Below are 16,694 nucleotides of genomic sequence, written 5' to 3'. Positions count from 1 at the left end.
ATGAATGGTATCCTATTTGGCCACTTCCCTTCATCCATCTCTCTCTCTCTCTCTCTCTTTTTCTCTCTCTCCATATATATAGAGATAGAGAGATAGTCTTTCAGCTAACATAAATCAACATTTTATTTATTAAGAGTTTATTTTGGTGCCAGGTATTATTCTGAGCTCTAGAGACTTCAGAAAAAAGTAAAAACAGCCCTTGACCTCAAATACTTTATATTCCAATGAGATTTTAGATTTACATTCTAATCACATAAATTGTTCCACAGAAAATAAATGCAGAGGAGATGGAAGATAAGAGTCCTAGAAAATGTGCTGTAAGTTAAAATGATGTAAGTAGAATCTTATTCTCACACAGAATTAATAGTATGATTAGGGATTAAGTACCTGACCAAGGGTTGATACCCAACATTTACAGAAATATAGAAATCAAGTAAGACAATACAGAAATCAGTCACAATTTAAAGTTACTTTATGTGAAAAATACCATTAAAAAGTGATGTTTTATAGTCAATAGAAGGCCAATCTTGAAGGAAGAATTGGGTTCAACTCCAGCATCTGATGAATATTAGCTGTGTGACCATAGGCGATGAATAATTTATTTCTAGGGTGCCATATGTAGCCTTGCTTTGGGAATGGAAGGTTCCACATTGAGAATTCCCTGCATTGACAGAATTGGGAGTTCAGATCTAATATGATATATGCTGGATAATATGAAGTTTTCTATAACTTCATAGTTTAAATTCAGCAAATCAGAAAAGATAGTGAACTGCAATTTAGAGAGGCTTTTTAGAAAGTTTTTGATGATCATCTTTGATGAAACTTTTTATGATATTTAAGGTTAAGGAATATGAATGGGAAATTCACATTCTACAGTGGTGGTTGTGGTGGTGAGTGAATATTCACTGAAAAAAACATACATTAGTAGTTAAACTGTGATAGAACAGCAGAAAATCTATGTTCTAATCCCACTTATCTTGTGTACAACCTTGAGGTAAGCAAAATTACAACATACCTGATTCTTGGCGAGGAGAAAAAATGATACATTGTGAAGATGATCGTATTTGGTAAGAAGGCAGGAAGTTCCAGTGAGCAGATATACAGTAATTTGAATTTGGAATCAAAGAATCTGTTGTGACAGTTACATTTTCTTTGTCAGCCATTTCAGCTTTTAGAACCTGAAATGAAAACCATTATTTACCTCTAAAAAAGGTTTATTATTAACATAATATGAAACATCAATATTGCCAATTAAATTTGCTTTGTAACATTCTATTTAAATATCAATTTCAATGCAAAAAATGTCATAACAATTTTTCTGTAATATTTCCACTTAGTTCCACTTACTTTTCATTTTATACTGTCATATTAAATATACTATTTTTCTGGCTCTGCTTTTTTAAACTTACTATTATCTCTTATATTTCTGATATTTGCTGATCTTAATTCATCAGAGTATTATATTACATCAATGTTCCTTAAGCATTCCTCTACTTTTGTTTACTTTGGCTGTTTCCTTTCCCCCCTACTCCCAATTACAAATAATACTCTCCTGAAAATCTTTGAAAAAAGAGCTCTTTAAAAATAATTTTCAAATTGAGGGGATGGTTTATAAAAATGCTTGGTTTTTAATTAATTTTTGGTTATCTTATATTTGGCAAATATCATCAGTACAAGCATTCTCATTATACAGCCTGGAAAAGAAGAGGGTACATGAAACCACAAATCTTTTGTTTTATTTAAATGCTTACCTTCAGCCTTAGAATCAATATTAAATATCAGTTCGGAGGCAGATCAGTAAGGGCTAGGCAATTGAGGTTAAATGACTTGCCCAGAATTACACAGCTAGAAAGTGTCTGAAGCCATATTTGAACCTAGGCCCTCCTATCTCCAGGCCTGAAACTATATTAACTGAGCCATCTCCCTGCCCTAACCACAAATCTTTATTATATATAGCTTGCATTAAAAAAGAATATATTTAATATTTGTCTCAAAGTTAATCCTACTTCCTCTGAATCTCCTGTTCTCTTCTTTGCAGTAAAAAATTATTATCCAAGCCCTCTTTTTTTCCTTTTTCTTCTTCCTTTGGCAACTTGATCACTTGTTGTCCTTCATTTCTCAAATGAAAAGAGCCCTCCAAACATGAATCATGTAACCATGGAAAAACATCCTAAATTAATTAAATAAATAAATGAATTAAAAAAAGGAAAAAAGCCCTCCATTATCACAATGTAAGGTTATAATCCATGAGGGTTGTTTGAATATATAGACAGTTTGAAGGTAGCTGGACAGGTCTGGGCCACTCATCAGAGTTGGAAAATCACTGTGCCCACACTACTACTATGAGGTAGTTTAGAGGGCAGACAAGGAAAGAAATTGTTGAGGGCACATTATGTACCAAGAGTTGAGCTTACAAAGAAAGGTAAAAACAATGGCTTCTTACAAGGATTCCATAGTCTAATGAACAATGATAAAGGGCTAAATTAGGATAAAGTCCTTTCATCCAAATATGAGGAGATAATATATGTGTCACCTCTGAACCCTATCATCATCATCATCACCATCATCATCATCATCATCAGGGACCACTAAGGGAGTCCAATTGGACAAATACCAGGTGTGTGTAAAGGGAATTAGCTCATCCTCATTCATTGTTTAGACTTTAGCCATCAGAAATAATGTCACCCCACCCAACTTAGAATTAAGTGGGGAGGGGAAGGTCTGTTACCCACATGTGATAGTAAGTAACAAATCAAAAACAAGGGACTGCCCTTTGGGCAGTCCAAAACAGTGTTGAGGCTGCCATTTGTCCACTTGAAATTGGAGGTGGATGCAGGAAGTGACAAAAGATGCCATCTTTTAAATATGATGGTAACTTCCTGTGGGGCAGTTGGCGCTTTGAACTTGGAGCTGAAGGATCTCTGCTGAGGCCTCAGGTGGCTTCCCTCTGAATTGTAACGTGGGTAAGTTAGGCTGACTCTCTTTCTCTTCCCTTGGCGTTTCTGGAGGCTATATCCTCAAGGAGGCTTCTCTTGCCTCTAATTGTAAAAGGCCTTGTTTAATTAACCTCTGTGCTCCTCTGCTGGGGCCTCTAAATTCTCATCCGGTCTGGACCTCTGGTCTGGGTCAGAGTTTCTCTCTCTCAGTTTCCCCACCTTCAACCTTCCTAATTGTAAATAAACTTCCATAAAAGTCATCCTGACGTGGGTCTATTTTAAATTGAAATTGCGTTAATCCAATTTCTGGCGACCATACCTTAAATATCTAGTTTTAACTCTTACACAGGAGAGGTTCTGTCATGTCTTGATTTTTACAAAAATAATGGAAAGAAAGAAGAGGAATACATAGGGAAAAAAGGAAAGGAAGATTTTAGTAAATTATCTCACAGAATCAGGGTGAAGTAGCCATCTACATAAATGAAAAGGAGGGGATGAGGTGGAGTGGCAGACACTTGTTTAATTTCATTTGGATTGGTCAAAAGAAGGAAGAATACATACATGTCCACATAGAGTTGATTAGACAAATGCAATTCATCCAACAGGGAAATAGGAAAGAAAAGGGAAAAAGGAAATTAAGAGGGTAGATTAAATAATTATTATTGTTCAGTCATTCAGTCACATCAAACTTCTAGACCTTTTTTCTCTAGAGTTTCTGGCCCTGGAGGTTAAGGAAAATATATGAAACTCAGAAAGCTACAGTTTGCCATTATAAGGATGATATTAGAAAATTAGTATTGTTTTATTAGTTTAGAGATAAGAAGTAAAGAAGCTGGCTTGAGAAAGAATTGGAGTTTGAAGCAGAGCTGAGACAGCATGTCAATTTCAAATGTTGGCAGTTGTAACCATTTTCCTGTGACAGTTACTCTCTCTGGGTGTGGCAGTTTGACAGTTGGTCTCTGGCAGTTGGCAGAGTCACACACAGGGACTTTCTCTATCAGGCCTGGAGAAGGTAATATCTTTGCCTCTCTCTCTCTGTCTGAGTGAAAGACCTGAAGGAACTTAGTGTTTTCTTTCCCAACTTGGGAAACACTATTGATTATCTATTACTGTTTATAGATTGATTAAACTCTCAGAAGACCAAAGAAACCCTGGTCTTTGGTTTGGACTCTGAGTCTGTTAAGGCTCAGAGTCTTAACTTGATTCTTGTTGAGACTCAACCAGCTAGCCTTTGTTATTTTTATAACTTAAAGGCAAAGTTAAGAATTCTAAGGATAATAATGGCAGTTTTATTTAGAATAGTATAAATTTGGGTTAGTCAGATCAGGGAGGATTAGTGTAACCTGTGAAACACAGGAGAAGTGGTTCCTTGCAGAGCCGGGGAGTTTTATTTGGGTGGAGTTAGATTCCCTTAGAATTAGAAATCCTTTTTATCCTCATATATTTTAAATAAATAGTTTATTTTTCTATAAAAGAGTCTCTTTAGCGTTCCTTGCACCTGACTCTGAAGGGAAGTTCATCTATGAGCTTCACTTCACTTTATCACTAAATATACTTTTGATTATATCTATCAAAAGTATCTTAAACAATTTGAACCTTTATTTCTGTAGTTTTTGTCCTTTGTTTTTATAGCTCACCCAATAATTATTTTTACACCATTCAAAGTCTTTTTCTCCTGACCTTTTCCCTTGAAGTTTCTCCCACAAGTGTCTACAACATGGGTTGGCAAACTACAACTAGAAAGCCATGTCTTAAAATAAAATTGAGCCAAGAATTTTTTGTATTTAAAAAAAGATAAAACTTTATTTACAAATGTAAAAACTATTCTTAGCTATATAAAAAAAAAAAACATGTGGAAGGCCACAGTCCATAGTTTGCCAACCTATAGTCTAGTATCAATTTAATTAAATCTCATATGGCAGGTAGGCAACATTGCTTTCAGCATTCTTTGCCAATAAGGAGTCAGGATTTCCTCTGTATTAAGAGCAATAGCACAGGGCCATCCTTGCCCAAACAGCTTCATGTTTCAAGCTGGGTTTATACAAACCCATTGGCCATGACCATAAAATATTTATCTCAATCTGCTTGTCAAGGTTTCTACCTTTCTGTCAGATGGTAAATAGCAAACTTCATGATTTGTCTTCTGAAGTATTCAAGTTTTTTTTCTTTTAAAACAATGTTATGGGGGCATCTGGGTGGCTCAGTGGATTGAGAGCTAGGCCTAGACACAGGAGGTCCTAGGTTCAAATCTGGCCTGAGACAGTTCCTAGCTGTGTGACCCTGGGCAAGTCACTTAACCCCCATTGCCTAGCCCTTACCACTCTTCTGCCTTAGAACCAATACACAGTATTGATTTTAAGATGGAAGGTAAGGGGTTTAATAAACAAAACAAAATAAAACAATGTTATAATTATAACTTGCCTCAGTTTTTGCCAAATATCAGAATTGAAGATGCAACTCATTATACATATAGATAGTATATATTATTATAGTGATATATATGATATAATAAAATTATCAAGTATTTATTATATCACAAAATGATATAATATATAATCATTATATATAATATTATGTAATAGCAAATATAAATTGTTCTGGTTCTGTTTACTTCATTCACTTCATTCATATAAATCTTCCCAAGTTTGTCTCAAGAATACATCCTTTTTGGGGCAGCTGGGTAGCTCAGTAGATTGAGAGTCAGGCCTAGAGACAGGAGGTTCAAATCCGGCCTCAGACACTTCCCAGCTGTGTGACCCTGGGCAAGTCACTTGACCCCATTGCCCACCCTTACCACTCTTCCACCTAGAAGCCAATACACAGAAGTTAAGGGTTTAAAAAAAAATTTTAAAAAGACATCCTTTTTGTCATATTTTATAGTATAATGATATTTTATTATATTCATATACAATAATTTGTTTGGTCATTCCTGAAATGATAGATATTTTTTTTCTTTTCCAGTTATTTACTACCACAAACAAATGGGTTCTGAAATGTCTAAAACTGATCATGTCATTTGATTCTATTTACAATTATTTGATTTTGTCCTGTAACTCCTTAAATCAAGGTTGTCTTTGAACTTAATTTAAATTCTAGCTGGCTTGTAATGGGTTAAATTTAGAAATCCAGTTCTCTTGCTGCAGCTTGTCATAAGGGATTTCGGTCCAATACCTTTCATTACATCACCAAGCTATCTTTCAAGGATGATTGGTTTGCACCTAGCAGCTGGATTCAAACAATGATCATTTCTTAGTGACAGAAAGAAAAGAGGGGAACACTGCTAGCTCCTCATTACCAAACTGCCCATCAATCATGTTGTTCACCTTGTCTCAGCTCTGTAACCAGTCATGTTGTCCTCAAAGTCCCTGTTGTCCCCTAACCTGTTCCGGGCTTATAAAAATATCTTCCAATTCTGGATCTTTGGCATAAATTGAGACAAGCCACTGACCCATCTTATTGTCAGGTTACCAACCCTGATAATGTGATAGTGAAATATCATCTCATGTGGAGAAATGTGCCTCAGTTTACCTTTGTGTTAATTTCACTCCTGACAGTCCTTTCCCTCTATTTTTTGGTGATGGAGAGTAGTAGAGTTACATACCTACTTGTGGTACTGCTGGGTCAAAAAGTATGTATGATTTAGTGACTCTTGGGGTGTAGTTTCAAATGGCTTTAGATAACAACTGGATTAATTCACAGTTTTATTAACAGTAAGGAGTCTCTTTAAAATGCTTATAATTTGCCTTTTTGGATACTTTTTACCAGTTCGAGGGGTGGGATCTGGACTTGAGAGATGTTTTAATTTTCATTTTTATTTGAACACTTTTTTCATGTGAGTGTTGATAGTTTAAATTTCTGCCTTTGAGAATTGCCTGTTTATAGTCTTTGATCATTTATCTACTGGTGACTGGCTGTCTTTTATATATTTGAATCAGTTCCTTATATGCCTTGTTCAATTTTATAAACATAGCTATTAAATCTTTATCAGAGAAACTTAGAAATATTTTTCTCAATTAACTTTTTCCACTTTAATTTTAAAACTTAAAGCATTGGCTTTGTTTCTGTAGGGGCTTTTCAATTTAAGGTCATCAGAATTGTCCATTTTATCTCCTTGAGATGCTCTCTATCTCTTCTGTACTCATGGACTCTTCCTGTATTCACAGTCAATTAATTTATGATGTAACCTTTTATTTTGAAGTCATGCATGCATGTATGCATTTGGAACTTATTGTGGTACCTGGTGTGAGATATTGGTCTAAAACTAATTCTTAGGGGGCAGCTGGGTAGCTCAGTGGAATGAGAGTCAGACACGGAGATGGGAGGTCCTAGGTTCAAATCTGGCCTCAGAAACTTCCCAGCTGTGTGACCCTGGGCAAGTCACTTAACCCCCATTGCCTACCCTTACCACTCTTCTGCCTTGGAGCCAATACATAGTATTGACTCCAGGACAGAAGGTAAGGGTTTAAAAACAAAACCTTAATTTTTATAAGACTTACTTTCTAGTTTATATAGCATTTTCTGTCAAATAATGGTCTCATCTCAATCCTTGGGTCTTTTGGTTTATTGAATATTATGTTTATATGTAAGGTAGCTAGGTAGCACAGAGGATAGAGAGCTAGGTCTGGAGTCAGAAAAGCCTCAGACACTTACTAGACATGTGACCCTGGACAAGACATTTCACCCTCAGTTTTCTCATTTATAAAATGAGCTGGAGAAGGAAATGGCAAACCACTCCTGTATCTGCCAAGAAATCCCTAAATGGGGTCATGAAGACTCAGATATGACCCCTACCAAGTGACTAAAAAACATATTCATATGTCCTTTTTCTTCTATTACAATGTTTACAGAATCTATTCTACGACCAACTTTGTCTTTTAAAGAGGTGATTAATGTCTTATTATTTAGTGTGAGATTTGGTATTCCTAAGTAACCTGTCTTCTCAATTTTTTTATTCGTTTGCTTGAGATTCTTAACCTTTTGTGTCTTTAGATGAATTTTACTATTTTTTCAGCTCTGTTAAGTGATCCTTTCATATTATGATCAGCATAGCACTGAACAAGTAAATCAATTTAGGTAGTATTGTCACTGTTATTATATTTTCAGGGTCCAATCATGACCTATTAATATTTCTCCAATTATTTAGCTCTATTTCTTTTAAAAGGTTTTTATAATTTTTTTATTAATAGAACTCTTGTATGTAGCTTGGTAGGTTGCTTCTCATTATTTCATACACTCTATAATTATTTTGAATGGAATTTCTCTTTCTCTTTTTTCCTACTGAGTTTTGTTAATTATATAAAAAAGGAATGATTTAAGTTAATTTTGTATCCCGCTACTTTGCTTCAGCTAACTTTAGTTAATTTTTAGTTGACTCTCTAGGGCTCTTTAAGTCAATCACCATATCTGTAAAAATAGATAATTATGTTTCTTGTTCTTTTTCTCTTATACCCAGTCCCTCAATTTTTTTTTCCTGACTTATTGCTATTTATAAAGCCATGTCAAACAACAGTGATAATAAGGGACAACTAACTTAGTATCAAAGAAAACTATCAATCTAGTAATTGATTCTCCCTACAATCTCCAATCTTTCCCCTAGACATGTCTCTACCAAGACAAGTTGAGATACTATTTGGAAGAATTGTGAGCAAGAAAAAGGTTATGATATATGAAAGTTACACTTTTGGGTCAACATTCTCCTTCATCAAATAGAACAATAGTCATTTAATAACTAAGTGTTCTCCTTATTGTTTTTGTATCATGAACCACCTTGGCAGTCTAGTAAACCCTATGAACTCATTCTCATATTAGTATTTTCATATTAATAAAACAAATGGGGTTATAAAAATTATATTGAAACTTATGAAAATATTCCAAAAATCAAATTTACCAACAGCAGTTTAAAGGACCTTGCCCTGGAATTATCAAAGGGGCCCTCCCTGGGTGCAATATCTTCATTTTTTCTAAATGAAGAAGGCATTGACCATAAGTTGGCTATAAATTAGTCACTTGAGGGTTTGGGGAATTCAATGATATATTCTAGAAAGAGGGACTTTTTGGTCTAAGTTTGATTATCACTGAATTCCTATTTCCAGGACCATACTCTTTTTTCTTGACATTTTATATTTTTTAAAAGGAAAATGTCTGAAGTCGTTTCTGACTAGAGAAATTATTATTTCTGTTAAGATGATTCTCAGACTACAGAATGATTAGCAGCTTCACAGCTCAACCTGTGGGGATTGGGCAATCTTAGGGCCATTTGTATCAGTCCCCCAGAAGATAGGAACTTAGAGAATCCTTAACAAAGAGGGTCCAAGCCCAGTAGCTCTCCTATGGATTTCAATTAGATATCTTTTCAGATGTTACATATGGATAAGATGGTATACTGCCAATAGTGTTGATATCTCAAATTGATAGGGAATAATTCACAGGCTAGAATTTGTGTGGAAATCCTATGAGAATCTCCCACAGTAAGGAGACTCCCCCAACTGCCAAATTCAGACAGTATGGAAAAATTCTTTTGTAGGAGGAGGACCAATCAGCAAGATGCCTAAAGCTTCTTTATATCAGGTAACTTCTTTATTTCACTGAGGAAGGTATAAATTAAGGATACTGGGATCATAGGTAAGATGGGGAAGGAGAGAGGAAGATGGGGAAGTCTAACACTAAATCTAGATGAGTAAAATCTAGGCTGTCCCCTTTTTGGGAAAGCCTTTTTGGTGGAGTTCCACACTCAGCTTGGTTATAGCTTCTCTCCACTAGCTGATAGATGACTGAGCTATTTAGGCCAGATGATGATAAGTAGCTGATGTTGATCTTTTGAGATGATTTGTTAAGGTATATGTAGAATATAACTTGATGGTATATATATATATTGCAGAGTGTAGACTGTGACAGAGATTGACCAGAACTGCTAGACACAGCACTGTGGATTAGGCTAATTACAATCAGGAAAGGATTACTAGGGTTCAATGGAGACCTATCCAAAAACCTCCCTTCCACCCTTTCACCCAAACTCAGAACTGAGTTCGTTTGCCTGGGATTCACTTCCTTTTATAGTGCTGCTCTAACAGTCTTTCAACTGACTCCTGGCTTCTTTGGGGTTCTAATCTCTGAACCCCAACTTGATGTTGCTTGTATAAAATGGCCACTTGCAAAAGATGGCTACATTTTTTAATGTTGAATTGAATTTAAAAGGTTTTATGTGTCTACATTTGTTTTTCGACAAAGCCTCTGGAATTCCTCCAATAAATATGTTTGCTTTAGGTCTTAGCTTACCATTATAAGAAAAGGTCCATTTATTACTATGATTTTAAAAAAAGAAATGAGTTGTATTTTGTCAGAAGTTTTTGCTGGGTTTCTTACTGTATTGGTTTCTATTTCTGTTATTAATATGGACTATAATATTTATAGTAGTCCTACTGTTGAACCATGATAATTAAATTAAGTCTACACAAAGGTGAGAGCACCTTCCAATTCTGGGAGGTCCTAAACCACTGCTAGAGTGAGTAACCAATCAGAATTCTATGAGAAAGCATCTATTGTGATTGGATACGCAGGATAGGGGAAGGCACTGGAAGTGACATATATGTGACTCCTTCAAAAGAGGAGGAGAGTGAGGCTGTGACTGGTGTGGTGAAGGAGACCTGAGGGAGCTTTGCTAGTTCGTGACCTAGACTGTTTCATGTGGGTAAGTTAGGCTGACTCTCTTTCTCCTCCCTTGGCGTTTCTGGAGGCTCTACCCTCAAGGAGGCTTCTCTGGCCTCTCTGATCGTAAAAGGCCTTGTGGCTAGAAGGCTTGTTTAATTAACCTCTGTGCTCCTCTGCTGGGGCCTCTAAATTCTTACCTGGTCCAGGCCTCTGGTCCAAGCCAGAGTTTCTCTCTCTCAATTTCCCTACCTTTGACCTTCCTAATTGTAAATAAATCACCATAAAAGTCAATTTTGACTTGAGATTATTCCTTAATTGGGGAAATTTCCCCTGGTGACCACCTTTTAATATATTGAACCCATAAAACCCCCTTTTCTCCCTTACAACCAATCCTATATTCTAGGTATAAATATAACCTAATCATACTTTATAATCTTTTAAAATATATTATAGTCTCTTTGCTTAGAGTTTATTTTTTGATGGGTGGGAATACTTAGTGTCTCTTTGGATGAAACATCAAGACCAGGCTAATATCAAAGAAGAAATTTGTTAGAATACTTTGGTTTCCTAGAAAATAATTAAAGCAATAACAGGATTAAGTATCTTTGAATGTTGATAGAATTTACAATCTGCATTTTCCCCTATATGCTGCTTTGAGTGCATCTCAAAAGTTTAGTATGTGATCTCATTATTGGCTCGTTCTTTAATGAAATTATCTACTGTTTCTGTTATTTGGGATACTTGTAGGTTTACATTTTCTTGAACTTCGAATCCTTTCTTTAGGGGCCCTTTGTGATTATAACTCTTGTGTGAAGTTAGTAAAGAATGTATTTTTCTGCATTTGTTTATAAGATTCTATGTACTAGAATATACATAGCAGAGAAATATTTATACTCCTTTGAATTCTCACTCAGTTATTACCAGCTACCTATAATATTTCACTTATCTATTGTTCTCTTTGGTTCCTTAAATTTTTTCTTGTTTTTTTTGAGGTAGGTCAGATTTATTTATTTTATTTATTAATATTTTCTTTTTATCAGTAAGAATATCAAGGTCCTGAAATGATTATATTTTTATTGTTTCTTTCTCACTATAATCTAATGAACTATTTTTACAAATATGTATAGGTGCTATCCAATTTGGAAAATGCAGATCATTACTAGTAATTCACTGTCCATGAGGCCTTTAAGTACAAGGCCGTTTTCTTGTTTATTTCTATTTCTACTTTTGCCTTGTTTGAGATCCTGACTGCTTCTTTAGTTCATTTGAGGCAGATCAATTATGCTCAGCTCCTTATTTTAGCTCTGGTTGACTGTGCTTCAAGTATGTGTGTAAATAACACATTGTAGGATTCTGCTTTCTAATGCATTTTGACATGCTCTTTCATTTTATGATTGTTTACGCTAATCATGTTTATTTTTATGATTAATTGTACATTTCCTTTCATGTACTCTTTTGTACTGTTTCCTTGCTTTGTCCCAATCTTTTTTCTTTATAAGGAAAACAGTGGTGAAAGAAAATGATTGATTCTGAAGATCTAGAATTTGAACAATCTGTTTTTCTTCTACTGGCTTTTCTCTCTTCTCCTAGTACAGATTCTTTTTACTGGTTCTTTTTCTTTCTTTTTTCTTCTTTTACTTCTCTTTTACAACCCATATTCCAAAGCTGGTTTGTTTTGCTTGTGGCTATTCTCTCTGTGATACGACCTTTCCTCTTAAACACATCCTTTTCACACTGTCCCCATCTATTTCCCTGAATTGAATGTATTTTTACTTCAAATGATATGTGTGTTCAACTTTTCCTTGCCCAATTGAGATGAAAATGAAGTTCACATGAAGCCTTCTTTTCTACTCCTTCTATGTTTGGAAACTCTTCTTATATACCCAAGTATGAGAAGAAGCAAATTCTCCCCTTTTCCTCTTTCATGACCATCAAACTAAATTTGTCCCCTTCTCTCCACCTCCCCTCCCCATTCTTCTGCTAGTCTTATTTCATATCCATCAAACACCTGAGATAAGTACTTTGAATGATATGGTTGGACTTGAGCTTTAAGAAAATCATTTTGGTGGTTGAATGGAGGGTGGATTGGAAAAGGAAAAGACTTGAGGCAGCAGACCCACCAGCAGGGTGTTTCAACAGTTTTTAGTTTGAGTTGCACACTTTGAACTAATATACTTTTTCATACACGTTAAAAATAATGCATTGTAAAATTCTTACCATTGTAATCATAATATTTGAATCTACTCACCTGGATTAAAGTGTCATTTGACTCCACTTTAATGACCACTGATGAGAAAAGTTCTTTTTCTATTTTCCTTATCTTAGATAAGGATTTTGGATGACGCACAGTGACATTAATTGCATCTTTAAAATCAAAAACACTAATTTCTGGTGGATCTAAAATTGCTATTTGGAGAAAACACATATGAAATAGTTAAAAATCAAGGAATCTTCTAAAGACCAACAATAATGATACTTGCTTCACTAAGAGCTTTTCCTCAAAGAATCTCAGTACTTGCAGATATTTTCTTTTTAATTTGACTAAGACTTCAGCTGGGTCAAGAAAGATTCTCATTTTACTGGTAAGAAAAATGAAGAATATAAAAACTCAGTAAATATCCCAGAAAAATAAAATGAGTCATGAGAAAGCTAAGGACAGAATCCAATTAAATGTCCTAACTTCTAGTCTATTATACTAAATATAACTAGATCAGACTAATTTCTATTAATATCATATAAGTATTTCACTATTATTCATTGCAATGAATCTCAAGATCTTCCAAATTATTTACTTTGGTGGAATTTTGTTGTTATGAAAATTTACCAACAAAAAATTCTCAGATTAGAAGTTGACAACTAGTCTCTATTATTGAAAAAGCTGGAAGCAGACAGAAAGAAGCTCTATAGTAAACACTATAGGGTGGGTCAGCAATCCCTTTTGCCCAGCATGTCTTCAGAACTGAACTAGGCATATCTGGTGCTACTGATGAGTATAAAGCATGGAGGTGGTGAAAATATTGAACATGGTGTTGGGGATATGTGATGGAGTAGTAGAAGGATATAATAGCTTCTTCAGAAACTATTTAATAGCACCCTATCCTTTTTGGAAAGAAAGTGGTATTATTCATATACTGACTACAATCTCTTTCCTTCTTCAAATTCTAAGGTAATATATACTTAAATATAATCACGTGTGAATAAGTAATTGCTGTTTTGTTGCAAGTTGGGAAGTGAAAGAAATTGAAAGTGCTGCAGAGAGATGAAAATGCCAGATGAAAAATCTATGACTAGTTTAGTTCACACTCAAGTCAATTCTATTTTAATTCCCCCCCTCCCCCCATTCTTGTAGAAAAGCAAATTAAAATAATAAAAAAAAACTTACTTTCTGTTATGGGAAAGAAAGAGAGAAGACATTCAACTAATTTTTCCTTTCCACTGAAGCCTGTTACATTGACAAGGTAGTTTTCCTTAATTTCATACATATCTGTAATTTCACAGGATAATGTTGTGATATTTGTGCAATATTCAATGGCCTTCCATTCTTCAAGGGGACTGTGTTTAAGGGGAAAGAAAAAGGGAATGATCGATCTAAGATTTCTGTAACATGAATCACAAGCTAAGCCAATACTTTAAGCTTTAAATGTAAAAGGAAGAGGATTCTTCTTTCATATTGTCCACAGAGAGAAAAAGCCATCATATTGTAATTTAGAGGTCATTAGTAACTTTGGGAATAATAATTTCAGCAGGATGATAATCAGTGAGATGGTAGGACCTAGTGAATGTTTTGAGACATGAGATAAGAGTGTTTGGTTGCAAGGAATATATAGTATATAGGGAAAGTTTAGAGAAGGAGATAAACTTCCAGAGAAGATTGGAGACAACTGGTGTTAAGAGTACATGTAGGAGGGGGAGGCTGGGTGGCTCAGTGGATTGAGAGTCAGATACAGAGATGGGAGCTCCTGGGTTCAAATCTGACCTCAGATACTTCCTAGCTGTGTGACCCTGGGCAAGTCACTTAACCCCCATTGCCTAGCCCTTACCACTCTTATGCTTTACAACCAATACCCAGTATTGATTCTAAGACTTAGAAGGTAAGAGTTAAAAAAAAAAAAGAGTACATGTACAGGGTTGGTCTTGGTGAAGAAAAAAGGTTATCTTCTTATCACAGATGGAGTAGAGGAGGAAATAGTACAGAATAATATCAAGGGATTATTAAATAAAGGTAGAGGGAAGATGTGCTGGGGGAAGCATGAAAAAAAAAAAGATTTGAAAGGGCCTATATGGTGAGTGAAAGTCAATAACAGTCAACTAACATTTATTAAACACCTACTATTTGCTAGGCATTGTGCTAAGCATTGGGGCTACAAAAAGAGGTAAACAACAGTTTCTGTCCCTCAAGGAGTACAAAATCTAACAGGAAAGACAAGAAGCAAACAAATATGTGCATACTAGCTATATACAGAATATATGTATGTATATATATATATATATACATACATATATATTAGTACAGAAATAAGAAATAAATAAAACAGGAAGGCATTAGACTTAAGAGAGGTTGGAAAGGGCTTTTTGTAGAAGATAGGATGTGTTAAGATTTAAAGGAAGCCAGAGAAGACAGTAGGTGGAGAAAGGAGGGAGAACATTCCAGGTATAGGAGACAGCTAGAGAAAAAGCCAATGATCAAGAGATGGTATGTCTTGTTTGTGGAATAGACAGGAGACCAATGTCGCTGTTTACAGAGAACATGGTGGGGAGTAATGTGTAAGAAGACTGGAAAAGTGGAAGGGGGCTAGGTTATGAAGGCTTTTGAATGTCAAATAAAAGATTTTGTATTTGATTCTGGAAGTAATAGAAAGCCACTGGAGTGTATAGAATAAGGGAGTGGCATGGTCAGATACAAGATTTAGAAAAATCACTTTGGTGGTTGAATGGAGAGTGGATTTGAGTGAGGAGAGATTCGGGGCAGGCAGACCCATCAGCAGGTTGTTTCCAATAGGCTGGGTGTGAGGAAATGAGTGCCAGAGTGGCAGCAGTGTCAGAGGAGAAAAGGGGGTATATTTGAGAGGTGTAAAGATGAAATCAATAGACTTGGCAACAAATTGGATAATGGAAAATGAAAGATACAATATAGCACAAAAAAGATATAGCACAAATATAAATCAGCACAATTTCAGGAATTTTTCTTTTTTGGTTCAGAAAGATATGAGTTGGAACAGAGGAGATAGATAGTAGAAGTGAGGGAGGGTTGGTATATAGAACTGAAGATAAGGGAATAGCATAGTTGAACTGGTTGTTCAATGAGTTGAGAAAGGGAAGAGAGAATAATGTAGTCAGAGAGCAATGAACTAAGGAAAGTATAGGAGTGATTAGAAGTCATGGTGAGGATGAAGAAAGGGTTTAGGATGAGTAAAACAAAAATAAAAGTGTGACCACCCTTGTGTTAGATAAGGTGGAGTATAAAAGTAACTCATGGCATTGAGTAACAGGAAGGTTAGAATAATTAAGAGATCTTAATCACATATGTTGAAGCCCCCTAAAATGAGTAAATATGATCTTAGACTGAACTAAGAGAAAGAGTGTCCAAGACTTGGAAGCTGATAGTTCCATTGCACTGTAACCAGGTCAGGTCTCCTCTGGAGCGCTCTATTCACTTCCAAATATCATATTTGAAAAGCTGGGAGAGTAGCTAGAGAAGGACAAACAGAACAGTGAAGAGCCTTGAGTTCATGCAAAGAAAACCCACTGAAATAAGTAGGAATATTTAGTTTGAAAAAGGAAAGACTTAAAGAGGAATATGAAAACAGTTTTCAAATATTTGTAATAATAATATAATGTAGCAAATGGATTGGATTTAGCCTACCTGGTTCTAGAAGGCAATATAAGGAATAATGCGTAAAAGTTGCAAAATACCCATTTAGATAAGATTTCCTAACAATTAGAGTTATTGAAAATGTGAATGGGCTACTGTGGAAGGTTCTTTCTCCCAAGAAGTCTTCCATTAAAGGGTAGATGTGTTGGAGATTGTTGTTCAGGTGTGGGTTGAACTAGATATCCTGTGAAGTTCCTTTCAAGTTTGAGATTCCATGTGAAATAAGAATCTGGGATGAT

The 16,694-nt window shown here is 35.2% G+C and overlaps 1 protein-coding gene across 1 annotated transcript in view; it reads right to left on the bottom strand.

The window, feature by feature from the left end:
* IFNAR2 (interferon alpha and beta receptor subunit 2) overlaps positions 1-16,694 on the bottom strand; it is a 54,836-nt gene that overhangs the window by 13,044 nt on the left and 25,098 nt on the right. The window contains exons 5-7 of the mRNA XM_044670210.1: positions 13,966-14,135; positions 12,832-12,989; positions 1,016-1,178 (exon numbers count right to left, since the gene is read on the bottom strand). Coding sequence (XP_044526145.1) covers positions 1,016-1,178; positions 12,832-12,989; positions 13,966-14,135 — 491 coding nt within the window. The remainder of the gene's footprint in view (positions 1-1,015; positions 1,179-12,831; positions 12,990-13,965; positions 14,136-16,694) is intronic.

Source organism: Gracilinanus agilis, chromosome 3 (assembly GCF_016433145.1).
Source record: "Gracilinanus agilis isolate LMUSP501 chromosome 3, AgileGrace, whole genome shotgun sequence".
Taxonomy (NCBI): Eukaryota; Metazoa; Chordata; class Mammalia; order Didelphimorphia; family Didelphidae; genus Gracilinanus; species Gracilinanus agilis.
Note: the sequence above shows the minus strand (reverse complement) of the source record. Positions and strands in the feature narration are given on the sequence as shown.